At 40.4% G+C, this 27,983-nt stretch overlaps 2 protein-coding genes across 4 annotated transcripts; both read right to left on the reverse strand.

Moving 5' to 3' along the window:
* Window positions 1–1,206: 1,206 nt before the first annotated feature.
* Window positions 1,207–10,143, reverse strand: slc43a2b (solute carrier family 43 member 2b). 3 transcript variants are annotated; one of them, XM_088279195.1, is made up of 15 exons: window positions 10,062–10,143; window positions 9,114–9,421; window positions 7,135–7,429; window positions 6,858–6,913; window positions 6,698–6,774; window positions 5,284–5,376; window positions 5,063–5,196; window positions 4,100–4,293; window positions 3,882–4,025; window positions 3,574–3,591; window positions 2,802–2,934; window positions 2,564–2,696; window positions 2,280–2,353; window positions 2,065–2,188; window positions 1,207–1,993 (listed from the first exon to the last, which is right to left on the reverse strand). In XM_088279195.1, the coding sequence occupies exons 2-15, from the start codon at window positions 9,271–9,273 to the stop codon at window positions 1,832–1,834; spliced, it is 1,797 nt and encodes a 598-aa protein (XP_088135321.1). In that variant the 5' UTR covers window positions 9,274–9,421; window positions 10,062–10,143; the 3' UTR covers window positions 1,207–1,831. The 3 variants fall into 3 exon arrangements, with proteins under 3 accessions (XP_088135321.1, XP_088135323.1, XP_088135322.1); XM_088279197.1 differs by lacking the exon at window positions 3,574–3,591; XM_088279196.1 differs by lacking the exon at window positions 10,062–10,143 and having other exon boundaries at window positions 9,114–9,663.
* Window positions 10,144–12,054: 1,911 nt separating this feature from the next.
* Window positions 12,055–27,946, reverse strand: hephl1b (hephaestin-like 1b). The gene is made up of 20 exons (XM_088279194.1): window positions 27,650–27,946; window positions 24,688–24,932; window positions 23,775–23,987; window positions 22,398–22,583; window positions 22,055–22,309; window positions 21,519–21,687; window positions 21,107–21,246; window positions 20,870–21,001; window positions 20,583–20,788; window positions 20,285–20,429; window positions 19,036–19,248; window positions 17,979–18,195; window positions 17,762–17,901; window positions 16,802–16,927; window positions 16,606–16,712; window positions 15,904–16,135; window positions 14,352–14,491; window positions 14,095–14,248; window positions 13,955–13,975; window positions 12,055–12,430 (listed from the first exon to the last, which is right to left on the reverse strand). Exons 1-20 carry the CDS (start codon window positions 27,820–27,822, stop codon window positions 12,351–12,353), a joined length of 3,294 nt encoding a protein of 1,097 aa, XP_088135320.1. The 5' UTR covers window positions 27,823–27,946; the 3' UTR covers window positions 12,055–12,350.
* Between the last annotated feature and the right edge of the window lie 37 nt (window positions 27,947–27,983).

The raw sequence follows: 27,983 nt of genomic DNA on the forward strand, positions 1-27,983 counted from the left end.
ATTCCCTGCATTTGCATTAGTTTAGACCAAAGAAATTTTGCAATTAATGAAGCTACCATAAGGGAATTTCAGTGATCAAAACACGATGGAAAGGATTAGTGATTCCAGCGAGATCAAATTAAGTGGCAAAATACAGATAGGTGGTATCCTGTTCGAGAACACATAATTGTATTCCAATTGGCTGATTTGTTTATTTTTTTTTATAACCACTGATAGCCGCGTCAAGAGTAGCAAAATAATAAAAAAATAAATAAAGTCACTCGCGTTCTGCGTCGGACTCGAAGTGCATTCACTGACCACTTACGCAGTAGGAAAGTTACCAGGGGGGACTGATTCTGGCAGCACCTGCGTGCTTTATTACCACCAATGGGCTTGATCCTATTGATTTCCAATGAGAAACAGCAGTAACCATTGGCCTCGGTAATAATCAACTTTAACCAGCAGAGGTCACTGTGCGTTAACACAAAAATATAGAACACCAGCCGCTCATTTTGCAGAGAATTGCAAATTATTACTTGATCATTTTTTAAAAAGTTGTACTTAAACGTGCGTAGAGCCAAGTGGTTTTTAGATTGAGTCATTTGCTTAGTTTTCGTTACTTCTCAAAATTACAACAAAAACAACATAAATCTTAAATATTTCGGAGTGCCCGGTTGTCCAGAAAAGCGCATTTACTGCATGAATACATTTCAATGGAATGGAATGATGCAGAATAGGAGAAATTAAAATATTAACATTTGTTAATTAAAATTTCCATTGATTAGAAAGTCTTTCAAGTGCTGAGGATCCTGAAGCGTTTGGTAGTCTGAATGTGAATTTTTAACCTCAGCAGAATAAATGTGATTGCTCATGTTATTCATAAAGAAAACGATTGTATCTTTATTAAGACTTAAAAAGGCACATATGGTAGACACGTACAAAAAAAAACTAAAGAAGGTATGACACAAAATAAATATTCAAATGGTTACCTTGCTTGTAGTAATACAAATAATGCAGTTTGTGTGATATCCTTTGTACAAATCTTAAAGACTCTGACATTCATCTACACTACTGTACCTACTTAAAAACAATGTAAGCCACTTAAATGGAGGGAAAGGTCGAGTACAATAAAAAATGACCATAGAAACACAAGGTGGTATTAAAATGAGTTAACTCTTTCAAACAACAAACACACCAATTAGGAAAATATTTGCGAAGGAGAAATAACAAAAGAAAAAAGTCTGAATCTTAATAATATATTTTCAATTTGAAAACAAAATGTCTAAATGTAAAAAAATAAAATAAAATCTCTGAATGTGTAGTTCTCGTAATATTACTCTTTTTTCTTTTTAAGACTACCGGTACAATGACAAATAATTCTTTTTCTTGTAATATGCTGATTTTCTTTCTTGTAACATTACAACTTTCCCACAGTAGATTTTGTGGCCTTTCTTCTCCTTCATAGTCACTCGCTAAAGTTGTTGGAGAGAATTTACGCATTCAATTATGTAAGCAGTTTCATGGGACAATACAAGCTGTTATAATGTGGAATACTGTGAGAGACTGACGAAATAAAGTTGAGGATTGGGGGAATGCAGAGTGCTGATGCCTCTTTCCTTTCACAGTCTTTCCTCTTCCGCTTCGTTTATCCTTTTCACAGTTATGTGGTAGACTTCCACAGCACAGAGTTTAAATAAGAGCGTGCGGGTGTGTGTGCATGCTCAATATACATTAGTCCGATAAGAATTGTATCCCTAAACAGGTTTCATTTGCGCGCTGGTGTCTGCGTGGCACCACTCACGATGTGCAATATCTCATCATTCTTCCATCATGTTGTTGCTGCTCTCTGTAATTAAACAAAGGCCTCTGGGATGTCGGAGCCATTGATTTTGATGTAGATCTTGGCGTTGTTCTGCTTTTCCTGCCTCTCTTTGTGGAGCATCTGTCTGTAGCAAACCAGGTAGAGTGGCAGTAGGAAGCCAAGCATGCTGAGGCCGAGCAGGCCGATGTTAACCTGAAGAGGGGATATCCACATTAGGTACACCCAGAAGGTTTGTCGCCGCACGTGTGTGTGTAAACACATACCCAGAATGGGTCTCCCGCCAGGGGTCCCATCATTGCCAAAAAGAGGGGCTGCTGCAGCAGAGCAAAGACAGCACTGACGAGTGACTGCATGCCAGTTAGACTGCCAAACTGCGAGGAGGGATACCTGACGGAGTACAATAGTTGTATTTATTTAGCACGCAGTTTGAAAGTTTGATACAGCTAGATAATTAAGATAATCTTGTAGTAAAACTTACACAGCAGCGTAAAGCCCACCAACAGCTGAGTGAATGAATCCTCTCACCACAGTGTGCAGGATGAATGACACAATCTGAAACAAGAGCGAAGAAGAGGAGATTGGAGACCCCAAAAAATGGTCAGAATTGGGCACCAAGACCTGCAGTGCAAATCCAAACTTCGACATTTGAAACTAAATGGGGCATTTATTGATGTCGTTCCACCATGGGTTGATGTTAATAACAGCATCAAGAGAAATTTGAAAGTAAAAAAAAAAAAAAACAAGAAAATAAATAATGCTCACCTGTAGGGGGAGGTTGGGTATCAGGCAAGTGATCCCGAAGCCCACCAATAGGAAATTCGTAAGCACAAATGCTCGCAGGGCGTTAGTCACCTTCTGCGTCTTTTTGTCTCTTCGCTTTTTCTTTGGTTCATCCCTGGTGATGATATCTTAGTTATTTTTGTTTGATGATTTGACAATTTTGCATTTGTTAGCATTAATATACAATGGAGATGTCTATATCCGTATTAATAAAACTTACTTGCTGGACGCATCCTTTGATTCCTCTCCATCGTCACAGTCCTTCAATTTCCAGTCCATAATCTGACCAATCACTGGAGTGGTCATGAGGCAAAGCAGCTGAAGCACGCCAAAGATGGACGAGTATAAACTCACTGTGGGTATCAGGGCCATATGGGTAAAAAAACAAAATATTAGACACTGAGTGAAAATACTGGAGTTCTAGGCTGACATATGATGGAAGTAATGGTGAAGCGTTAGAGCATTTTCTTATGAAATAAAAGACGAAAGGTATGGTTAATTATTAGTATTTACCAGGAAGTAGTCCATTATTGAACAACATAAAACTGAATACAGAAAACAATTAAAACCACAGTTAAAGGGGAAATTTATGAAGCGCTGCGTAAAATGGGATAAGCTGCTCATGTGATGTGCACTTGGGAGGGCAAATTCAGCTAATAATTACAAGCTATGATTAATGGTGGTTTCACGCTGAAGCTGAATGATATCTGAAGGACTCAGCGCCTCACAGTTGAGGTCAAACAAACAAGTTACAATAGCTATGAAAAAAAGGCAGGATGTTAGCGGTTGTAGTCCTGGAACAGAATGTTGCTGTTAATGCTAAACTGCTAAATGTTAAATAAATGTGGAAAAAATAGAAACATCAACAACCAGTGCAGTGATTGTTGCATAAGTACTAAGCTGCTGAATGTTAAATAAATGGTAGGTTTTTGAAAGAACAGTGACCGGTTAGGGTATTGAAAGAACGTTGACTGAATAAACTGGAATCTTACCAAGTTCCATTCTTTCCACTGAAAACCAAAGATTGGGAACAACAATTATTCTACAACCTTAACTGTTGGATAAGTAGCACTGCAAAAATCATTGTCAACATGATCCGCGAGAATTTAGTAGGAAGTCATACAGAAATCAAAGCACAATATTAAATGAAATAAACACGCGACGCTGAAAACACCTTTACTTTCACAAAATTCATCCGTACTTCTATTTTCTATCCACCAAAACAAATGTTTTTACTCCTAAATCATGCATCATCAATTGTACGATATCCAACTAAAGACTGGTCAATAACGAGGCTAACCTGTGTTGAGGTCACCATCGCTGAGCACCTCCAGGACACTGTTCATGGCCCCCATGTAGAACAAGAGACGCAGCTGAGTAACCGACATGGTCACCAGGCTGAGCAGGAAGATGGGGGTGGTGATCGTTTTCAGGAATGATTGGGCTGCAGAACAGAGGAAATGGCTCATTAAGATTCAAGTAGCTGCGAACGATCAAGGCGATCAAGTGATTCCTTACACTCATCTTTGGGCTTCTCATCCAACTCCAGATCCATGGTGGAGAGGCAGAGCTTGCCCTCTTTAGTAGGTAGATCTTTCTGCACCAAGCTGTTGCCCACACTGAGACGACGGCCGACTGTGGTCACTTGGCGGTAAAACTGCTTGCCAGTGATTTTGTGGTCAAAGCCCAGCCAGCTGAACTTGATTTTGACACTGACAAACAATGGTGGGAGAGCAGGAATGATGAGCTTTGTAAGGATAAACTTTTATCAAATTTTTATTTCATGCAACTTTTATCACTTAAAGTCAACCCCAAAATTTTCTTTCATAAGAGTGCGTTCTATGCAGGCTCACGAGTGAAAACTTTTCATTCTGATTAAAATTGCGTTTGCGGTATATATAAGTTAAGCAGCAAAATCCACCTGATTTCAGCCTGTCAGGGGGCGGCCATTTTGTCATTTATTTCAACTGAAAATGACATCAAAGTTGCTCACGGCTCAGCTAATGACAAATCATGGCTCAGCTTCAGAAAACAATTGAACCATGATTCATTATTACTTGAGCACTGAGCAACTGTGATGTCATTTTATGACAAAAGAAAGTGACAAAATGGCCGCCTGTGAAATGGCTAAAAATTTATGGGATTTTGCTACTTAACTCAAATTTCACAAACGCAATATTAATCAGAATGCCGTGTTCAGACTAGTGAAGGCACATAGAAGATATTATTGCAAAGACATTTTTTTGGGGGGGGGGTGGCTTGTCATCCCCTTTAAAGCACTAAACAACATCACAGGGGTATCTGACAGCTGAAAATAATGCACATCTTTTTTTTATAGAATTGTCAAAGACATTTGATAGTGGATAGACTCCATAAAATCTTATCGAATCCGATAATTATTTATCAGCAAGGTCATAGTGAACATAGTGTTTTCAGTCGACAGAAGTGACAAAATGGCCCTGAGATGGCTAAAATACTAACGTGTAGTCCATGTCTTCTGGTCCTGGGAAGGGTTCTAGGGGCCAGTTGAAGAAGCAGTTCAGGAAGACCAGTCCAGCACAGGCTGCCCACACCACCAGAATAGTAATGAACGATATGCCCAAGTCATAGATCACCTGCGTAAAATGACAGAACCATGTTGATATTAATGTTGACCAAAGAGTGGTTGAATAAGAAGTTTTTTCTTCATTTTGTTTTCTTACCTTGACTCCAGGAAAGGTGACAGCAGAAGAGGCATAAGAGCCAATCATCAGGGCGATAAAGGTGGAACGCAGGTCCCCAAACATGTTTGGCAACTGGTGAAAGAGACAGACAATTGGCACAGCGTTTTAGCCAAACCCTTTGAGGCTCTACTCATGGTCTTTTTCAACAAAAAGTAAGTACCGGTACATTATGATACGACGGAAGGCCCATTTGTCACAGGGATCGTTTAAGATCAACACAGAAGAAAGTGTGGAACATGGGTGGCGAATATTCCAAACTAAAGACATTCACAAGCTCTTCTGTTTCGAGAGACTGAATAACAACAAGCACATTGAGTTACATAAGAGATGGGAAAGTAGAGGGGTGCCTCCATGGCGATGAGCCAGTGATTGCTACTGGCTGTTGCCCAAGACCTTAAAGGTCATACGCACATATGCTTGTATCAGTCTGAAGTGGAGTCATGTAATAATTAACCAATTCTTATGGTGTATGGTTATAAAGGAGAAAAGTGAAAGGGTGTTGTGAGTTACAGTATAGATAGAGGGTATGTTTGTGGTAAAAGAGTTGCGGCGCTGTAATTATGACAGTATTGGAAACTTTTAACAGTATAGGCAGATTTACAAGAGTAGAGCCCCTCTGGAGTGAACAACATCACCATGGTACACTTTTGGACTGTGTGCTTCCTTATAGGCTCAAATGTTGGCATAGGTGGGGAACAAAAGGGGAAAGAATGCTGCTGTCAACAATGAATCCTAAAAAGCATCAAACGTTGTTGTTCCTCTGTGGCACTGAGTCATGTTTAATTCCCAGAATAGATGATGCTTACTACTACTCCGACTGGAAGTGGTGCAGAATTGTTTGTTACTTTGTCCTAACTTCAAACAATACCAAAGCGGTAAATGATAATTCTACCGAGAGATTTTAACTAAATGAATTTGATCAACTTTAGTTAGCAATAACATTGTCAATGAATCACTTATCTTCTTAAACGTAAATATATTTTTGTAATGTATCATGATAGTGTGTTAGTTTGGGTAAACATTGATTGAAACATTCAACTCCAGAGCAAAACGAGTGCACAATTTTTCAGGGCAAACAATTTTTATGAATAAGGCCGCAGGGTCGAGGCCGGAACAGTACAGAGATCACGGCCGAAGGGTGGGTGACTGACTCTCTGATTATATCAGATATGAAATACAACATGCCAATAAATGTCACTTTTTACATTTGTTCTTATGGCAACATCAAAAGAGGAGAAACCATTTTTATATTGCGTGCATAACATTTGAACTGTTTTGGGGTTTTTTTTGCTTGCTTGCACACATGTGGTACCCGGACGGACAGGATGAGGAGTTTCCGACATTGGCTAATGTGTACAGATTACACAGTACAAACGTCCATTCACACGCTTACCGTGAGGGAGGTGAAGGTCATGCACATGCCACCAAAGCCATTGAAAGTCAGGGCGATAAAGATAAGGACTGAGAGCTCTGTAAAGGGAGCAGGTAAAACAGTTTATCGCTATGTCGACCGCCAAAACAGGAAACTGACCAAATACCAAATTTGCACTTACCGTTTGGTTGGTAGGCTCCATACGCAATTAGTAGACAGGACAAGCCAAAGCATGTGCTGGAATGACAGTACATATATTTTCTCATTTAGATCTTGTGGTAGCTCCTTTGAGGTACACCAGAAGGGTGAGGGGGGGCGAAAGCTCCAGCCCGTGGGCCTTATACGGCCATGAGAGCATATTAACTGGCCTATGTGCAATTCTAAATATAACAACACCACAGAGAAATTGTTACCTAAACATTCGTCCTTAATGCTTGTCATATATAAAACAATTTTACCTGCCCAACAGTCGGAGTTTACGAGGCCCATATTTGTCCATGACGATTCCCAGAGGCAGCGTGATAGCAGAGAGGAGGAAGGAGCCCACAGTGAAGGCCAGATTCAACATCTCATCCTGCTCTTTACAGATTAGCCAGCCATTCATCCTCAGAAGCCCGTCCACCGGGACCAGGGGCTTCATCTCCACCCCGTCCCCCAAGGCAACCACGGCCTCCTCACTACCTTCATAATAGTCAATGTACTCGTCTGGTGCTTGCGTGATCCCCAGGGACATATTGTGGCTGGAACTGTTACCTGAAAATGTATGAATGCATGAACCATTTGTGTGAAAAAAGATCTTTTTTTTTTTCTTTTTTTGGCTACAAGTGCTTTAACCAGTTAATTTGAGTCTGTACACTTAAAATTAGTTATTGCTGATTATGTATAACATATGAATGTGCATATAGATGTATCTATTGTTACTTATTATTTAAGCCGGCTATCTAAAGCATAACTCATACCGCTTCATGATTATCATTGATTATTTAGTTGTTTTTTTTTGTTTTGTTTTGTTTTTTTACAGTCAGCCTTCTCTAATTCGTACTCTTCATCACTTTTCCTATCAGCCTGTTGTTCCCTCCTTGTCCTTTATCAGCAGACTTTAAACTTCCGTATGGCTGTTAATAAAGTGCTGCTGGTGCTTTCCCAAGTCACGCTATCACCTGTCACATGCCTAAAAAAGAGCTGAGCTGGTGCTGCCATCATCTCCTTCTTACATCATCAAGCGCAAGATAAGATGTTTGTATCATCACTCCGGAAGTTACCTGTACAGGTGTGAAGGCCAAACATTTACTGTGGTCGTACCATAGATTGGGTTTTTGTTAACTACAAACTAGTTCCCTACAAAGAGAGATTGTTCATATATCAAGCTAAAATGCCTAAAATGTGATGCAATAAAGTAGTCTACATTTCAATCAAATATGCTTATTTTTGGCTATTTGGAGACACTTCCAATGATTTCCTGTGAAGTGAAACCGAATCTTCCGAATATAAATAATTGATAAATCAATTTTGTAAACACTCTGTCGACGATAACTGAAACAAACAAACTGACCAGCCAATAGTCAACTTTGGTCACTGACCACATGCAGTGCATAGGGCAAGAAATTATCATTTAGTTTGAATGCCAGAGACAAAAATCATCAGTACTTAATCTTTGAAATGCAATTTTGGAACTTTGAATGATTGATGATAATGGCGTACTTGGAGCCAATCACAAGAAGAATTCATATCGTGTCACGATGAGAAAATTGTTGCATCTTGGCATTTCTGTGCTTCTGCATTGGTCATTTTAGTGCACTGTGACATTTGATGCTACTGACTGTTCTGTTTTGCTGACACTAGTTTTGAACATAATGTTACGCAGGATTAGCACACGAGTTAAATAAAACAAAACGTAGTTTGTGCACTTGTTGGCTTTACCAAAATGATCCTAGCGATTTATTTATTTTCTAAAACATATTAATATACTTGTTTATATTCCACTAACACTTCCAATTCCATCACTTCAGATATATTTTGCGCTTGCGGGTCTCTCCCAAAAATAAAACGCTATCACAATTTCAGCGATACCGACAGCACAAAAGCCTTGTTTAAATTTAGGGTCTCCAACACAATAACCTGTTACCAACAGAGCATGCAATATGTTAGCATGATTCATCCGTTCAGATGTTACTTCCATGCATCGAATTGTAAAGCCATATGTTGGTTTACCAAGGGTATGCAAAAGATAGATAGGGATATGACTGAAGAGCACAAGCAGTTGATGTGCTTCCCATCACCAGCTTTTGCCCTGGAATGCTGACAAAAGTTGGACAAGAAATAAATAGCAATCCAGTTTTAAGTAGCCTAATTATGCTGTGTCCCTAAAATAGTAAACCGCGTATATTTCCCCACACAAAAAGCTATGGTGTTAAGTACCGCCCAAACCGTCACTCACCTTCATCGCTGCAGAGGTACGAGTAGAAGCCCTCTGATTTGAGCATAATGAGGAGCGATCCCCATCCCAGGAGCACAGCAGAAAAGAGGAGATTTTCGATGATAGCAGTCACTGCCATCCACCAGCGGCGGGCGAATGCCGTGGCCAGCGTCGGAGCCATGGTTGAGGTTGTGGAGCTAGGCAGGCAGAGAGTGGTGAAGAGTTGGAGAAGTGAGACTGAGGTTCCCGGGTCAGGGGAAAAGAGAGGGAGTCAGTTGTTGTCGCCTCGTTGACCGGTGCTCGTGATGAAGGATCAGTGATCACTTTATCTGGGAAAAGACAAAGGCGTGAGGGGAGGGAAAGGTTTTATAGTCGGCCTATCACTGCAGGACACTAAAGGCCAGTCAGGGCAACATTTACAACAACAATTAACTTTGAACCCTGCCCAAGATAACTAAATATGCTGCATGCGTGTAAAGCATTCTGACATCATCTATCAAGAATCTATGCGGTAACTTTTCACCAAATGACTCAAGGCAAAAAAAACACTTTGCAGGACTTCTCCGTGATAACTGAGTGAGCACCCAGAGTGAAATGAATTAGTTTCTGTTATTTTCTTGGAATAAAAGAGAGGAAACTGGTCCAAACTGGACTTGTCACCTCACGGCCCCTTAATCACCCCCCACCCCTCCGCTCCCTGCCTAAATGTCCTCAGGGGCCCATTCAACCGCAGCGCTGCAATTACTGTAATCTTGTGCATTCAAAGCGCTAAGGGAACACCAGACAAACAAATTCAGGTAGGAAACAAAACATTTTTTGTATGGAAAATAAATAGTAACAAAGGGAATCACAGTTCATGTTTGGATGCCATTTATTTCAGAACGATAGCTATTCTAAAATGGCCTAAACTGCAAATACACCCAGCTAAAATCATCCTTTATCATTTCATAATGCAAACACAAGTCTTACCTCCTCGCCTGTATGCACCAGAACTCCTGTGTCAAGAAGCCACATTTACAAAGGGCGTCCTTATATATTCTGTACAAGGCCGTTGTCGGGCGCCCTCTATGGACTAGCATCTGACTGACGTCTTTATCTGTGCAAAACAACTCTGGACAAAAACAACTGCAGGTCTATATATTTCGATTGATACTGACGTTTGCGACACAGCAAGTACTTTGTTTTTGTCGTCTGAAAATTCTACAAAGAATTTAATTGTTTAAAACATATCTTCGACTAAAAACAATCTGTGGGTTGAAATGTGATATCACATTCTTATTCACGATAGACTTATTGTAGTTTAACATATAATGGATTCTTATAGATTAGGATGAGTGTTTTTTTCTCTTCTTCAAACTATGGAGCTAAACCGATACTGCACTGAAACCAGGAACTGGCTGATTAATTGGTTCCCTACGTCAACTGTTTGCCCTATTACAAAATGCAGGCTTAAAATTCTTTCTTATGCAATGAAAATGGTGAATTCAAGCACAATCATCTGCTAATTTTGGCTGAACAACATTTGTGAAAACCGTGGTCTAAAAAAAATGCTTTTGATTGATAGATTTTTGTTGGTGTCGTGTACGTGTTGATAGACTTATAACGTGTGTGTGTTTTTAACACTGAAACTACTGGAAGCATTCACCTCAAAATGAGTCGCTGAGTGGTCAATCACACTTAATTATATGTAATGATGTGTCGTTTCACTGATCAACGTCTGTGATGTCTCGAACCACTCGCATTTCATCACTCGGTTATTGATTAATTAGACTGCATGAGTTTCCATTTGGACTAGTCTGTGTTGACTGCAAACAAATCAAGTGTTAAGTCACAAGTGGAGTGACTTATTTCCTTCACTTTATCAAACAGATGTTTTTCTGGATTTCATTAAAAGTGTTGATGTCCAATGGAAAGCATATTTGCAGTTCAACAATATAAGGCATCAGCATTTTTTTTTGCCTCCTATCCGCCATTATTCATTGGAAATACAAATCCCACTAGCGAGCTCCCTCTCACACGCAACATAATCACTGCCCAAACTACAGTTCAGTTGTGTTGAACTTTTTAACTTCAAAGCATCTGCATTTTGTCTTAAGAACCATTTGTTTAAAAATATTTATTTTGGTAAATATTTTATACTAGATTTCCATGCGAAACCTTTCATTTGAACGTTTTTTTTTGGTGTTGTTTTTGTTTTACCTACCAGGCTCCAGCTCACCTGTAACTCTGCATTGGGCTTTTTTTAGTCGTTGAGCCCAGATCAAACCAAAAGTAACCTTTGATGCTATCTGGTGCTAGCTTGAAGTTGTTAGTTTTAATTCATTGATTGTGTTTTTTTCATCCACGACTGTAATGTTGGAGATCTTTGAATGTACCTTGTGCACAGTCAAAAGTAAAACTGAAAGTTTGTTTCTCCTTCTTTTACAATGCAGCTACTAATAGTGTATTCTCTGTGCAGGGTGTGGTCTACTTTGACGTTACACGTTGCTAGCATTATTATTAACATTTATTATGTTAACTGAATACCGAAACTTGATATTATAAGGACGTATTGTGAGCATATTTGTTAGCTCATGTGTCACGTGAGTTTGTTTGTTTTGTTATTTATTTGGGTTATTTTGGGGTGAATAATGCAACTACTGAATGTAGTCATTTATTTATAACACAAGTTCATGATTGTGGACGTGTTTGAAGTGTGGTGTTGATACTTTTTGATGCTCTCGGTTTTAACAGCGTTGGCGCACCCTTGTGGCTCCTTTATGTAATTACAAACTCTTTTCGGGGACTGTTTCCAAATAGAGGTTCACTATATCCCATAATATCGTTAGATACAGTATGAAGGGTATACAGAGTAAAAGTGTGTATATTTTTATAAACTGAAAAGCAAATCCTGTGGAAAGTACGTCCTACTATCAACGGGATGTAACTACTGTGCACAACACTCTACTAAAACATACATCACTTCTCCTTTGACAAAAACATTTTATTGTACAATTGCATTCATATCAAAATATTTGGTGGAGCAGTGCTTCGCTAACCCAGCCGAGTAAATGAACATAGTGCAACATGACACAATATAAGAAGCTTCCACATATAAAATAGTTCTATAGTAGTATTACACAAGCCAGAACTCGCAGTCTTAGAAATATTTGAACTGGATTGACATTTGCATTAAGGCACAAAGTCAAGTAAACAAATACTCAAGTGTGATTCCGCCCCCTTTTTTCCCCAGTGTATTTTCACAGTTCCTGAAGTTGGTCAGTGTATCCCAGCTACTGCCAAAAGTCCGAATGTGAGGGAGAGAAATAACATCAGCCCGGAACTTTCAGGAGCAGGAGCTGCAGCAGGTTGGACACATTACATCAACAGAAAAGGTGACTTACATGATAATCTAATAAAGCATTATGAAACAATGATGTATACACACAAATTGATGGGCCAGTGCACGGGATTCCTACTAAAAGTCCACGCATGCAGTCAGACCTTTGAAACCGTGCGTCTGCACACCTTGCGGAAATCTTACCTTGATCACTGAGGGATAAGGGATAAAAATCAAAGTGCTTGTCAGCAAAGAAAGCAGTGTTGTTTGTTGATTGAAGAAAAGAATCAGAACACTGGAATGAATGTCTTGGATTTGTCAGGAAGGACAGTCGACCACGTGCACAAGACTGATTGGTTCACATCTTGGGTGATGTGAATCAACGCCGATATTAAGAAGCGATGAAGAAGACATATGGGGCAATACCACAATCCCTATAACAATCATTAGCTGGCTAATTTTACAATTCAAATCCGCTTACCTTATAATGGGCTTATTATAGCGGTAAGTGTTTCGTCAAACTAAAGTGGGTTTACTGTTTGACTTTCCCTTTCTGTGGTATTGCCACTCCTTTTGTCACGGTATGCTCCAGTAGCAGGTGGGAGTTGCGGGTTACGTGTTGTCAGAATAAGGAAATACAGGCACGCTTGAACGTACATTGCAGTCTCACGTCTCTTTATACACAAACACTTGGCTTTTGATGCGTTCGGTGGCAATTTTTGACGGACTAAAATCAACCTCTTGCCTTTGTTAATTGAACGCTTTTTTAAAAATCAGTCAACCCCCCAGCTCCGGCCTCAAAAATGGACATCTGGCCGGGCCGTAGGGCCGGACCGTTCCGCCCCCAGGACCAGCTCTGCTTATTATATTCTTTAAATAAATTAATATTTTTTATTTTATTATTTTTGTACTCTGTGAGCAATGAAGTAACCCATTTACTGACAAATCAACAGACAATTTAGAATTAATGATTTTTACACTTTATTTGAAGGAATATAGTTTTCCAGTTTTTTATTTAATTCATAATGAACTTTTTAATGACTTTAAACTTTTGTGAACCAGGAAGTAGCATGCTATAGCAGACTATTGCCAAGACACATTTTATTGGTTAGAGTCATTGTTATTGGCAATGACTCCAAATAGTTTCATGCCGGCTGCCAGGATGGCCGAGTGGTCTAAGGCGCCGCGTTCAGGACCCAGTCTCCCCAGGAGGCCTGGGTTCGAATCTCGAATTTCCCCATTGTGTGACTAATAAAGGGCAAATTATTATTATTATTATTATTATTATTATTAACACAGTGATCCACAAAAGGCCACAAATGCGGCACCACACAATTTTTTTCACGTTTTTTAGATGCATTTGTTCTCTCAAGATACGTTCTCGCTGTGCCTGGATAAAATAACAGAGCGTGGTTCTAGGATTTTTCCTCACTTTATTTAACAGTTGGTGAGTGTCTGCACCCCACTAGGTGCCATTCTTATCGACTGCCTCATTACTGTCAGGCGCAATATTCTGTCTTTAAGATCGGTCATAACATCTTACCATGTGACGTGATCTCTGATTCTGAAAAAGAGCAAATGCGAAATAGTAAACGCATTCCTTTACGATATGTATTTCTTACATTCATGCAGAGCGTGTAGCTGCTATGGACAATATCAGACAGGCGTGCGTTTTTAGCCTACCATTGATGGTGAAAGTGGTCTCCATGCCTGCGTGGATATGGTCAGTCACGTGACAGTGGAGTAGCCATGTTCCCGGGTTTCCAGCCACCATCTCCACCGTTTGAAAAGTACCGGGGAAGAGGTCAAAGACGTCTGCGCGGTGCACGCGGTCAGTCTGACAGCAAAAAAGGGTAAATCAATCTTGTGTGGTCTAATGAATGTGAAGACAACAAATCCGATTTATGTCATGGATTTTTGCGCGTGTGTTTAAAGCTCACCTTGTAGGTAAAAGTCTCAGCATGGAAGTGTACAGTGTGCATGTCCACTTCGTTGCCCATGCCCAATAAATACCAGTCAACCTTTTGTCCCTGCGTCATCACCAATCCATGGAGATTGCCATACAGTTTGCCGTTAATCCCTACAATACACACATACACACCATTTAAAGCCTATGTGATGAAAATTTACACATGTGCCTCACAATTCTGGGATTTGAATGTGTGGAGTTTGCATGTACTCCCCGTGTTTGCATTGTTTTCCAACTCCAAATACAAAGGCAGAAATTCAAACTCAAACTGTGAGGCAGACATGCTAACTATACATTGCGTAATGATTAACGTCCAGAGAATGAGAGAAAAGTTGCAATACTGATGCCCCAAATGATAGAATTCAAATCCAAACTACAAAAAAAAAAAAACAAGTCTTCCCCTTTTAAAGGGGACGTCAGCCCCCGAAAAAAATCATTGCAATAAAATGTTCTATGCACCTTCACTAGTCTAACACGGCATTCTGATTAATATTGTGATTGTGGAACATGAGTTAATCAGTAAAATTGACCATTTTTAGACATCTGAGGAGGCGGCCATTTTGTCATGTCTGTCGACTGAAAATGACATCACTGTTGCTCACAGCTCCAATCATGGTTCACCTGTTTTCTGAAGCTGAGCCATGATTGGTCGTTAGCTGAGCCCTGAGCAACTGTGATTTCATTTTTAGTTGGCAGAAGTCACAAAATGGTTGAGATGGTTAAAAAAAAAAAGGGGGGATTTTACTGCTTAACTCATAGTCCACAAATACAATGTTTCGACTAGTGGGCCTGCCTATAACATATTCTTGTAAAGAAAACTTTGTGTTTTAAGTCATTCCCCATACAGCATGGCTGTCCAACTTTGAGATGTCTCCTTCCTATAAACACAACAAATTTAAATGGTCAGGCTCGAGCAGCAGCAAGAAAAGGGAATGGGTTCATCTCATTATTAAGGAATGGCATGAGCTCTAGGATTTCAGGCTCTTTCGTGACCTACAGCTATTTGGAGACCACTTTGAGGTGTACTTCATGCTTCTAAAAGTTTCTCCGTGGTCAACTGTAGTCTGCAGCCGACAACACCACCCAAATATCTTGCGATTTTCACTCCGTCGCCATCGCTCCAATTTGATGCGCCGTTGGACGTCATGGCGGCCCAGCACCCGAATTAAACATTTTTCAAGGAACTGTCAGTGATCAGGCGCGTTTCATGCTGACGCAACTACAAGTTGTCCGACCAAAACACTCGCATCTTCTCACGAACTAGAATGAAACAAAACTCCATAGGATCTTTTTGTAGATGTCCTAGTTGATTGTCTAGCCCATGTTAAGATAGGAAAGACCACAGTAAGTATATAGTTTGTAGTTTGGGTTTGAAATATATCTTTTGTGTCACTAGTCCTGAAACTTGTCTGACACACTTTGTAATGTGAAATGAATGTTCCACACCTTGGTTTAATATGCGACACTTGTGTTCTAAAATTCTTCAAAGATTGCTTCTTTCACTGATCCTCTCTTTGTCTTACCATGCATCTTGTTACTCTCCTCAAATTCTTCATCCGGTGTGAATGTGTCAGGGTCCTCCCCGAGGTATGTTCTGATGTTCTCTTTCAAATAGTGGGACTGGTTTTCATCATGTACCATGAAAAAAAGAGCAAACTCCTTCTCTATATCGAGCCTCTGCCGGTCGGGGCCTTCACCCCTCAGCGTCCCGGGCCTGCAGACCACCAGCGGGCCCACAAGGCCACTGTATATATCCTGAACATGCACAAATGCTTCATCATTAACATTCCTTGAACACGTCTTGTGTGTTAAATTTAACTGAAGAACCAAAGTATTGGCACGCTTGGATCCATCTATCCAGCCATCGTAAGGGCTGTAACACAATCCACTCTTCTAGGGAAGACGATCCATATGACTTTTAGAGCACGTCTTTGGAAATGCGTGGCAATTGATGCAGAAAAAAAACATTTGTCAGGTCAAAGGTCACCGATGTTGGCTCACAATCTCTGTTCTAGTTCATTCCAAAGGTCTTTGAGTTAAGATTCCAGGGATATTAAGGGGGTGAGTCAAAGCCCAGATTGATTAACTGACTGATCAAGAGCTGTCTCCCAACTTTTTTCGTCCATATGTCCCATGACAGGTAAGTTGATAAGTAACACGTTCTTATGACACACTATAAACTGTGTGCTTCCACGGGACTTCTACTGTATGTAGACAACGTGTACCTTGATGAAGTCAACGGCAGAGTAATAGGCGTAGGAAATGCAGTTGGGATCCGACTCCCCTGGTCCGGCGCTTTTAGGTACATTCCAAGTCACCATTGTCAAGTAACCTGAAAACAGAAAATTGACAACACTCAATGAGCAATCACAAGCCAATTACATTCCTCATTAATTGTTTTTTTTTTTTGCGCACTCTTACCTGGCAGGACAGCAAGAGAAGGGTCAAAGGTCTTAACGCCATGTGCAGTAATACTAAATGGATGCTTTGCTTTATTTTTGAACATGATAACAATCTGTTCTCCCACTTCAGATTTGATGATTGGCCCTACATCGAAAAAAGAAAATGCCAATTTTGAAGTCTTCTAGCTTTGCCTATTAACCACAGTGACATGTCATCTCCCATCAGATAATTAGATGAGTGGCAAACCTATATGGAGGACTGAAAGTGCCAAAATTAAACAAATAAATACAACATGAATTTTTTAATTAAAATTGTCATTAATTATTATCACTGATTATATGTAAAAACTCGATATCGTTATTTCTGCTTTTAATTGAATATTTGTGTATTTATTTGATTATTTCTGTATTTAATTAATTATTTAGGTATTTAATTTGCAGTTGCAGTGTTTCATGAATAAGTTTTATCTGTCAAACTCGCCCATCAAAGTTAGTGGGCGGGGCTAAACACTGACAAACTCAAATCTTGTCTAAGCTGTTGCTTTGGCCTTAAGTGGTTGCACACGTGGCGGCTGTGACGATGGAGGACTTTCATGAGACTGAAGATAGCTTGGATAGGCTCCAGCACCCTTGATAAGCAGCCCAACCAATCAGGTGTTGCGACCTGCCCACCAAACTTTGATGGGCGAGTTTGACAGATAAAAGGAATTAATGAAACACTGCAACTGCAAACTAAATACATATATAATTAATTTAATACATAAATAATGAACTACAGAAATAATTATACAGTAATTTAATTAATTAATGACACATTTATTTAATTCCACATTTAATTAATAAATTAAACATTTAGTTGATTAATGACAATTTTAATGAAACATTTCATGGTGTATTTGTTTATTTATTTTTGGCACTTTCAGTCCTCCATAAACTTAATGCGAGTGTCTGTATTTCTTCTAATGATTCAAAATCTTACCTAAAATTCCCAAGTGCTCTTCACTGGCATCCCTTTTCTTCTCAACTGTGAAGGTTTCATCGGTGTATTCTCTATACACGGCCTTCTGGTAGCGTGGGCCAATTCGGTTCTTCCCTCGTCCCACAAAGATATTGCCTGGACTGCAAAAAAAAAAAAAAATTCTCCGTTAATAACCAGTAGTACAGTAAATTCTATCCAAAATCCCAAACTCACATACCTGTCCTCTGCTGTGCTGTGGTGTTTCTCCAGCTCCCACTCCCTGCTGGGTGAGTAGTCCCACTCTATTTCTTCAGCGGCGATGAAATACTGAACAGTTTTAGTCGGCGCTGTACGTGTGCTCTTAATTTTGCGGCCTGGACATGAGGTAACCCTGTACTGCTGCTTCATGCCACCTGAGTAATGGTCTGTTACTCTGCAGCTCACTTCGTAAGTGTCTGTTGGAAAAGTAAAGGAAACACAGTTTGGATTAGGGATTCATTGATTTCATGCTTCTAACTTTGTGGAAACAGTTTGGTAAAGACCATTTCCTATTTCTGTTTGACCGTGCTCCAGAGTGCAAACCAAGGTTCATTGAAGCATGGGTTTGATGTGGAAGAACTTGAAGGAATATGATCTTAAACCCATCAGGCACCTTGGGGATGACCTCGAACAGAATGAGAGCCAGCCCCTCTTTTATGTCCAACATTGATGTTTGCCAATTTAAAACGTCTTCTGGATGAATTTAATCTTTAAGAATCTTCTCAGTATGAATATTTTCTTCAAATTTTACTCCTTATCAGTGGTCATTGCTGTCCCAATTAGTGTTAGAAGTGAGCTGGATCGAGAGCCAGGGTTCACCTAAAGCTTCTATTTCAATTTTTTACTTTTTTTATAGACTGAAAAGTCATGGCGTGATTCCAGAACAATATAAAATAAATTATATGTATACAGGTTTTGCTTAAAATAATACTGATATGATATGCAGTGCCATTTCAGTCTGTACATGATATTTGGTAAATAGTGTAACCTCTCCTTGAACTGTGATGGGAGTATTCCCTTACATCTGCATAGGATGTTTCCTTGGCAGGAAATTACAGAAAGTTGTACTTTCCCAGATAACGACTTGGAAATCTCAGTACTGTCTCGGGAAATCCGCACATGAATATATCTAAACATGATTGTCGATGACATACATTGCATTGTCAAATAGACTCTGGACAAATGGGTAAGCCCCCTCCTGATTCATTCAAAAAACAGGATGCGGTGTCGTTCATGCACATGTTTGTGAGACTGACCAGGAGTGTTTGGCTGCATCTCCACAGCAGTTGTGGTGTGAGGGAAGAGGTTCAGGGTGTCCCGCGTGGTGCCCTGCTTCTTGAATGTGTTCCCCTCGAAATAAACGCCGTGGATGTCCACCTCGGTGCCCAAACCGAAGGTGTACCACATGACTTTGTCCCCTGCGCACATGTCCAGTCCAGGAAGGTTCCCATACATGAGCCCATTTACGGCTGTTGAAATGTAGGAAAACACACAAGAAGGTATGAACCGAGAGAAACATACTTGATGCTTCCGACTAAGCCTATTTGCCCACTGCACAATTTACACAAATCACCTCAGTAGAACAGTGTTCTCCCAATGCAGTCGATATAAAAAAAAAAATCTACATACCCCTGATCAAATGCTATCTTTTTACAGTTTGAAAAAAATTAGACCAAACAAATAATTAAAAAACTTTTCTGACATTATTTTGACTTGTAATCTGTGCAACTCAATGGAAAACTGAAATATTTTAGAGAGGGGAACAACGGTGTTAATGTGGTTGCACAAGGCCGTGTCCAGACACATTCAGCAAATTTTTAAACTGGAGTCAGCACATAACTACAACATTTAAAGAGCGTCTGATTAACCCCAAATAAAGTTAATTTGCTACATTGTTATGTTTCTTGACAGTTATAGCACAAACCATGTTCTGCATGGAGCTGGCTAAGCATCAGAGGGATCTATCTCGTTGTTCAAAAGAAGTTAGTTTGGGTTGGTATGCTAGCAAATACCCCTTAATGAAGCTCATGTGAAATTGATATGTTTGGTGGTATGTCATTTATGTAACATGGGTTGGCTAATGTGCACATTGTAGATCAGGGGTGGGCAAACCTTTTGATTGGTGGGCCACAATGGGTTCTAAACTTTGACAGAGGGGCCGGACCAGGGGCAGATGGATGGAGTGTTTTGGTAACCTCACCTCATTTGAGAAAAAAACCCCATTTAATTTTAAATGAAAGTGGCCAAAAGCATGACAACAATATATATGTCTTTGAAAAACCACAGGATTAGAAAATAAAACATTAACAAGGTTTATTCATTTATTTTTTTTCAAGTTCGGCGGGCCGGATTAAAATGCTTAACGGGCCGCATGTGGCCCCCGGGCCGTAGTTTGCCCACACCTGTTCTAGATGAATGGAGTTGATACTAAAACATACGATCTTCCCCATTTAAAGTGCTTTGCCACTATGTTGTGGCATCGGTACACATTTATCAACTGCTTACCATGCATCTTGTTGCTCTCCTGAAAGTCTTCATCATCTACGTTTGTCTCATTGGTGCCAAATGTGTTAATGTTCTCGTTCAAATACCAACTCAGGTTTTCATCCATGACAGAAAACAGAAGAAAGAACTCCTTGTCCACACCTTTCTGCCAATAATGTGAATGGAGGTGAAGACATTAAGTACACTTGTACAGTATAATGAGAACAAATACAAACTCAAGGGGCATTACTTTTCCCCGCTACCTAATCACTTCCCCATTTCTAACTGCAAATGGAATTTTTCGTCCATGATGAGTAACCTGAGTTCCGTTTTCTCCCAACGTTCCTCTAGTGCACACAAGGAGAGGTCCCACTAATCCTGAGTTGGTGTCCTCGACAGGCGCTGTTGCAGAGTAGTACAAGTAAGGGATGCAGGGCGAGTCAGAAGATGACGGGCCTTCCAGCACCTGCCAGCTGTAGGTGAACGTCTCCCCCGGTGCAACATGAGCACCGGGTTTGTCAACACCTAATGCACAAAAAGAACTGCAGCAGTCATACCCGGTACCACTGTGAAGCTTATTTTTATAACTTCCCACTGTTTACTCACCATCGTTATAGCTGCTTCCTTGAAATCGTTTCTCATAGTGCAGGCCATGAGGATGTATGCTGTAGTTTCGATCGGCCCGATTCAAGAAGGTCACTCTGAGGGTATCTCCTTCCTCTGCCCTCAAGATGGGACCTTAAGAAATACAGGGCACATTGGAGGCAGACAGGATTATGCAATGGGAAGGGAAAATGGGAGGAGGGGTTCAAATTTAGCCTTTGAGGAACTGATAAGCCTCACCTAAAATTCCTAAGTGGAGAGAATCAGAACGCGGTAATTTTTCCGTGCTGAAGGTATCGTCTGTGTACTCTTTGTATATCACCTTAATGTAGGTACCGCCGATCCGACCGCCATCTTTACCAAAAAATGGCTCTGATGGACTGGATAAAAGGCATTTGTGCAAATTTAGATGGCTTTTGTACAAAAATAAAGAGAAGATTAATAATCAAGATTATAACCAATAAAGTCTACAATCATTAAACTGAAATGATTACGAGTGTAAATATAATCATATCCATTTTCGTTAAAAACAAATAAGAACCCAAAAATAATAATAAAGCTATTCAGTTGACTGAAATTCATCTACTCTGACTTTGCAATTACAGTATTTCAGTCTGTATCCTCGGAAGGGTGAATAGGCAGTCTCTTCTACCTGTCGGCATCAGTGAGGGAAACGTTTTGAATCAGATCTGTTTCCAAGGGAGCGTAGCTCCACAGCGTTTTCTCTGCTGCCACGTAGTACTTTCTGACAAGACCACTCGTCTCTGTGGAGCTGGTTTCATTGCTGCATGACTTCACTTGATAAAAGGCCTGCATCCCGGCTGGAATAGGAGAGAAACATTTGACACAAGCTTGGGATGTCTTGGGGACTCGATACTGAGCTGACAGTAAAATTGTTGACAAATATTCTGTTGTAGTCTTGTTTGATCTTATTTTGATCTCTTAACTAAAATGTTGGATCCATATATGCAGAATAAAACAAAACAAGTACATCCACCTATGTTAATGTCATAGATAAAATCAAATCAAATAGAATCTGATGTAATACAAAGAAATCATTTTCCTTGGTTTTATTTTAATCACATCCCGTTGGGGAGGACTTTAAACAGCCTTAATATACAGTGCATGTTTCTCATGTTCACAGTACAGGACAGGATGCGGAGTGGGGTTAAATGTCAAGCTCCCTACCCTGCAGGTGGTCATTAACTTGGCAGGTCAGCAGCCACTTGCCACCTGCTGTCGGAACCATCTCAGCTGTAGCAAAAGTAGCTGGGAAAAGGCTGAGCACGTCGGTTCGATGGCCGCGGTCCAGTAAGGTATTTCCATGGAAAAAGGCAGAGTGAATATCCACCTCGTTACCCATGCCGAACAAATGCCAAGACACTGCACGGTGCCGGCATAGCTCAATTCCGGGCAGGTTACCAAACATGTACCCATTAATGGCTATGACACAAGGGGGCACGGAAAGGTTAGAGGAAAGGAGATGGCTGAAACAAACATATTACAGTAGGTGAAGAAAATCCATTGTTACCATGCATGAGATTTGACTCCACAAAGTCTTCGTCTTCACGGTCAACTGTAGCTGGATCGATACATCTCTCAATGTTGTCCTCAAGATACCAACTCAGGTTTTCGTCCACGACGTTAAACATTAGGAAGACATCCTGGGCCACGTCATTGCGAGCAATGCCCTCTTCACGATTCTCTTTCAGGATTCCTGATGAGTGAAAGAGTGAAAGTGAAAGATGAGATACTGTCCAAGGCGCAAATTTAGAATATTTTACTCTCAAATTTTATTCTGTTTCCTGTGATCAAATCCTTTTGGAGTAAAATGTCCTCTACAAAATGTTCTGTGCAAGTGCCCCATTTTAACAAGTGCTTATATTTGACTTTTTGGAACCCAAAATTGTATTTCGTTATCTATCTCCTTTACACCCGAAACAACCCACATGCACACATGCCAAAATGCAAGTAAAAAGTACACAAGAGTGGAACCTGAAGACTTACAGAATACCAGGGCCCGACGCGGAGTACACCATGGACTGGTTACTAGACAACTATTCACATTTACTGTTCCATCTATGAGAAATTTACACTCCTCAACTAACCTTACATGAATGTTATTAGGATGTGGGAGGACGCAAGCGCTAGAAGAATACACAAAAACACAAAAAGGTCAAAGGCAAGATTTAAAACTCAAACCTTTCTGCTCGCCTCATGCTACCTGGCTTAATGAATCCATTATGTATTCCGCTTCTCATCACAAGGGTTATCCCAGCTATCTTCAGGCGGTAGGCAGCGTACACCCAGAACTGGTTGCCAGCCAGGGCACTCAGAGAAGAACAACCCGTTGCCCTCACACTCACACCTTGAGACAATTTAGAGTGTTCAATCAACCTGCTCTGCATGTTTTTGGAATGTGGGAGGAATCTGGAGCACCCGGAGAATACCCAGGCAAGCACAGGGAGAACACTTCCACACAGGAAGGCGGGAGCCGGAATCGAACCCTGCACCTCTGCACTGTGAGGCCATCGTGCTAACCAGTCGTCCGATGTACCGCCTTGGCTTTATTAAATCCAAATTAAATTTCAGTTTCATGATTTGAACTATATAGAAGAGGCAGCGATGCATTTCAACAGATGCTCATCATCTCGTTCTTGATCACGCTGTTTGTTGCGAGGCAGAGTTCATTGTGTTTGTTCATAACTGCCCCGTATGACAATAAACCCAATACCAGTCACTCCCTTAAGCTCTTTCAATGACAAAAGAAATTGGGGATGATTCAGGAAGCCGTAATACCCATAGAAAACAACCGTGTGTTTTGTTTTTTTGAATTAATTTTTATTTTATTATTTGTTAAATGCAATCAGTACAGTAGGTCATAACATGTAAACACATGCCTCCATACCTTTCTTGCATGTAAGCAGAGCCCCTATAAGTCCAGAGGCGATATCCCGGGGAGCCTCCAAGTGAGAGTGGTACACCCAGGTCAAGCAGTTGGCATCATCATCAGTAGGGGCAAATTCGGGCCGGACCTCCCAGCGGTAAGTGTAGCTTCCCCCTGGTGGTACTGAGTCATCCTGCTTGAGGTGACCAGATGTCCCATCTGGATAAAGCGCTCCTGAGAGACCAACAAAAAAAGTCAGTTTCAGTTTACATTTAAAATTTACTACTTCATTGATAGATTTATAGGATGCCATCCTAGATCAAAAAGGATTACCATTTCCTTTATTTGGAATTATTTATGATAGCTGTAAGCATCTACATATGCAACAGTGTACTTGTCATCGTTTTTCCTCAAAATTTGCTGATTTCATCAGTTGTTCTTCAAGTGTGGCAAGAATGCAATCCTTCCTCTTTTTCCTCATTCTCTCAAAACCTCAACCCCCGCACCCCCTCTTATCAAGCATCTATTGTAACAATGAAAAAAGGCTAAGACTCAGGCATGTCTTATCAAGAACTCAAAGCAAGACACTTTTGTACTCTTACGTGACTCGTTTTTTTATGGGTAAATAAGTTTATACTGTCGGTCTTCCAAGAGGAATCTCAAAAGCAGTGACCCGCTCTCCCCTGAATAGTGGGGGATGGGGTCCTGTTGCATAACAAAGGGTTCAAAAATACTTGAGCATTATTGTCCTGGAAGATGTCCAAAACAGGCATCAAGTTATGGATTGTTGTGTATTTAATTGTTCCATATTATAAATGCTCCTCTGTTCTGCCAGTCATAAATGTAATTTTACATTTTTCACAATATACAGCATTCCCCATGTGGTTTAATTAAAAGGGAAGTGCTTGCTAATGGACACATTCTCAAAATATACCTTCCATGTTCTTCTCATAGAAAACTCCATGGGGATGCATCGTGTAGTTCCTGGATGCCATGTTCTTCAGGTGGACCACGATGATGTCATCAATCTCTGCTCGCAGGATGGGTCCCAGGAAGCCCAGCCAGGTGGGCCGGGGGGCTTCTTGGCTGTATGTGGCATCGGTGTACTGTCGGAACATGGCCTTCTTATAAACACTGCCAATACGCTGACGTCCTCTCTCCAGAAAGATCGATGCATGCCTAAAGCGGATCACATTAGAAGTGAGATTTCAAGAAAACCACTACAATTAAAATAGCCCCAGTGAAGAGATTATTAGATTGGAATAGTGTATTCATAAATAATTATGCTTTATGCACACTATAACTTTGAGTTGGTTTTCATGAGATTCGACTTAAATAATAGGAACATTAGACTAGAACATGACAGTGTGCCATTTTTGTTTTTGAAAGAAATTTGTTTTCATAGCGCAGGGTGCTATAATGCAGAATGCAGAAACCACACAGAAGAACCTCAGAAGAATGGAATTTTAGGAATTGAATTTGGATTCAAGGATTATGTTTTTGATCAAATCCGTGTTGGAATTATTACTATTATCTGACTCCATTAAATTAACCAAACACCACCTACATTCATCCAACAATTGTGCGCGCTCATTTTGAGAGAGAAATGACCAGGAAGCCGGCAACTTCACATGGGAGTGGATTTATTCCTAACAGCAGATCTAATACAAATCTGGGGCTCGGGTCCCTATCAGCACAGTGATGTGCGTCTCTGTACCCAACAGAAGACACCCCCCCGAATTGCCCAGGATCATTTATACATTTCAGCAAACAAAACAAAAACATCCTACTATTCTACTATTGGCGATGTGTCATCTGCAGTTAACTTTAGCTTTCTTTTAGTGGACGTCTTCTGCCCGCAGGATGACGTGTCGGCTCGTCCAATCTCACACAACAGCGCCTTGATGTCTGGAAGGCTCTGCGTCAGATACCCCCCCCGTTATCAGAAGTGCGGCTCGTCCTGTACAAAAAACATCTCCCACCTACGCATTTCACACAGCCTGCCCTGACCTTCCACTGCACATCGAATCAAAGCACAATCAGCAAATATCTTTATTGCATTAAACTGAATACATGTAACTTGTAGTCAATCGTATAAAATCCTTTATAGTCAAATGTATAACATCCTTTATCAGAAAAAGACGAGTAACAATTTGAGAAAACAAAAATAACCAATATAGGCAATCTGGCCATCAATTCAAGCTATGCAGTATGGCAACAAATACATTTTCTCTTTGGATAAAATGTCACAGTAGGAAAATTACAATGAGAGCCATTAAAAAAAGTGTTAACTCGTCAGAAAATGTGAACACTCACGGTAATATTGAAAAAGAAATAGTAAGTAAATAAAAATCCACTTCAGTATGTATGTCTGAAAACATTTTTAATGACATAGTCTTACTCTCGTGCCCGTTTGAAGGGTCCAAATTGAATAAGTGAACTGACACAAAGGATGTTTGTCCTCCACACAATTGAATACAGAGGCTATAAATTATCTTCATTCATTGACAATCACTGACTGACACTCTTAAGACATGAGTCACAGGTCAAATGTCGCTCTAATGCCACACAACAAATTGAATAAATTGGGCGTAACTGACAAACATCTTGATTCAGCAAGGTCAGAGAGGGTGAACCAACAAAGAAAAATCCTGTGTCAAAAGTTCAAAACAGCCTATGTTAAAATGCCAAAAAATGTAAACCACAGTGATTGCTGGCTTCTGGGGGGGGGGTGCTGTTTGGCTCCTCCAGTAACTCAGAAAAAGTCCAGTATTATGCAATCATGCTCCTCTGGTATGCTTCAAAACAGAATTTAAAGGATGTTGTGACAGTCCAAGCTCATCCGTTTTACCCACGGCCCATGGTGGACTTTCAATCATATTGTGACTAAGGTAGTCAAACTGTACAGGTTAAATCTGGATTGGTACTTTTAGAACATTTACTGCATTTTGACTGCTTTCTGTTGTATTTCATTTTACTAAACAGTTGTAACAATTTAAAAAAAACACTAAAAGTGTCCATTCTTATAATGTGTTAAAATAACAAGAGCATTTTAAGAGGAAACTTATAAAGTGGAAGTGAACCAGCCTGTCTAAGGTGCAGAGGAAGCGCATTCCACAATTTTGGCCCAGCAACTGATAAAGTCTCCTCTTGTTTTCTCTTTTTCTTCAGAACATCTAACAGGACGTATTGATTTGAGGGAGCATACAGCAATGTCAGGCTGGGAATAGTGGGGCAAAACCACAGAGGCATTTAAAAAACGAAACATTTTTAAATCAATACAGAATAAATTACTGTAAAAACGGTTTCACAATCGTTTGTTTCTCTCTGCCAATAAAAATCCACGCAACCTTATTCTGAATCAGCTGCAGTCGAGCAAAATGGGATAAATTGACAATTATGATCTTAATGTAATGCTTTAGTGCAGAAGGAACTAGTCAAGGCTGAGGGTAAGTGCTTGTAGATTCATTTCTGCCTATTAGACTGATACAGTCATCTCATCATTTTCGTCATTGCATGCAAAGAGTTAGGAATTAGGAGGAACAACTGTCTTTTGCCCTGGTGAAGTATTGAAAGCTTTTTGCCAGGTCGGCGGGGGTGTTTTAATGTAATGGACTTCTAGGACAACAACTACAAAAGGGTTAAGCCGAAAGGGAAAGAGGAGTATTGCTGCAGGTGTTCCACGAAGTCCAAGTTATATGAAAGGCGAGTGTTTTATTATAGTCAATGACTACACAAGAAAGATAGTGGCGAAAGAGGTCAAAGACACGCTTTTGAGTGCTATAACACGTACTTCTGAGTCACTGCTGAGCTCAATATGCACCCGAAAAAAAAAAAAAAAAAATCTTCTGTTTGAGCTTTTGATTGCGTGAAAAATAAATCCGTGATGCACTCACTCATCATTTGCGACGTCCACGTTGTTCAGCAGGTTTTTTCCACTTGGTGCATAATCCCACAAGTCCTCGATGACCGCCACATAATATACCCTTTCTCGGCCCCGCGTCCCCTCCGCGGCCAGACAGAAGATAAACAATAAACAGCCAGATAATGCCGTCAAAGTCCGCCGCATGGTCGACCCCAGAGATGTTCACCCGAAACGAAACAAAAGAGGGCGAAAAGCCACGGACAGTTTCTGTGCGGAAGCGCGCTGACTGAACGCAACAGGTCAGAGGACTTGAGAGTGTGTGCGAATGAAAACAGTCAGTCTATTGAGGCAGGAAAGCAGCGACC

The sequence above is a fragment of the Idiotropiscis lumnitzeri genome, chromosome 17 (genome assembly GCF_059441095.1).
Source record: "Idiotropiscis lumnitzeri isolate Australia: NSW breed Sydney's pygmy pipehorse chromosome 17, RoL_Ilum_1.0, whole genome shotgun sequence".
NCBI classification, from domain to species: domain Eukaryota; kingdom Metazoa; phylum Chordata; class Actinopteri; order Syngnathiformes; family Syngnathidae; genus Idiotropiscis; species Idiotropiscis lumnitzeri.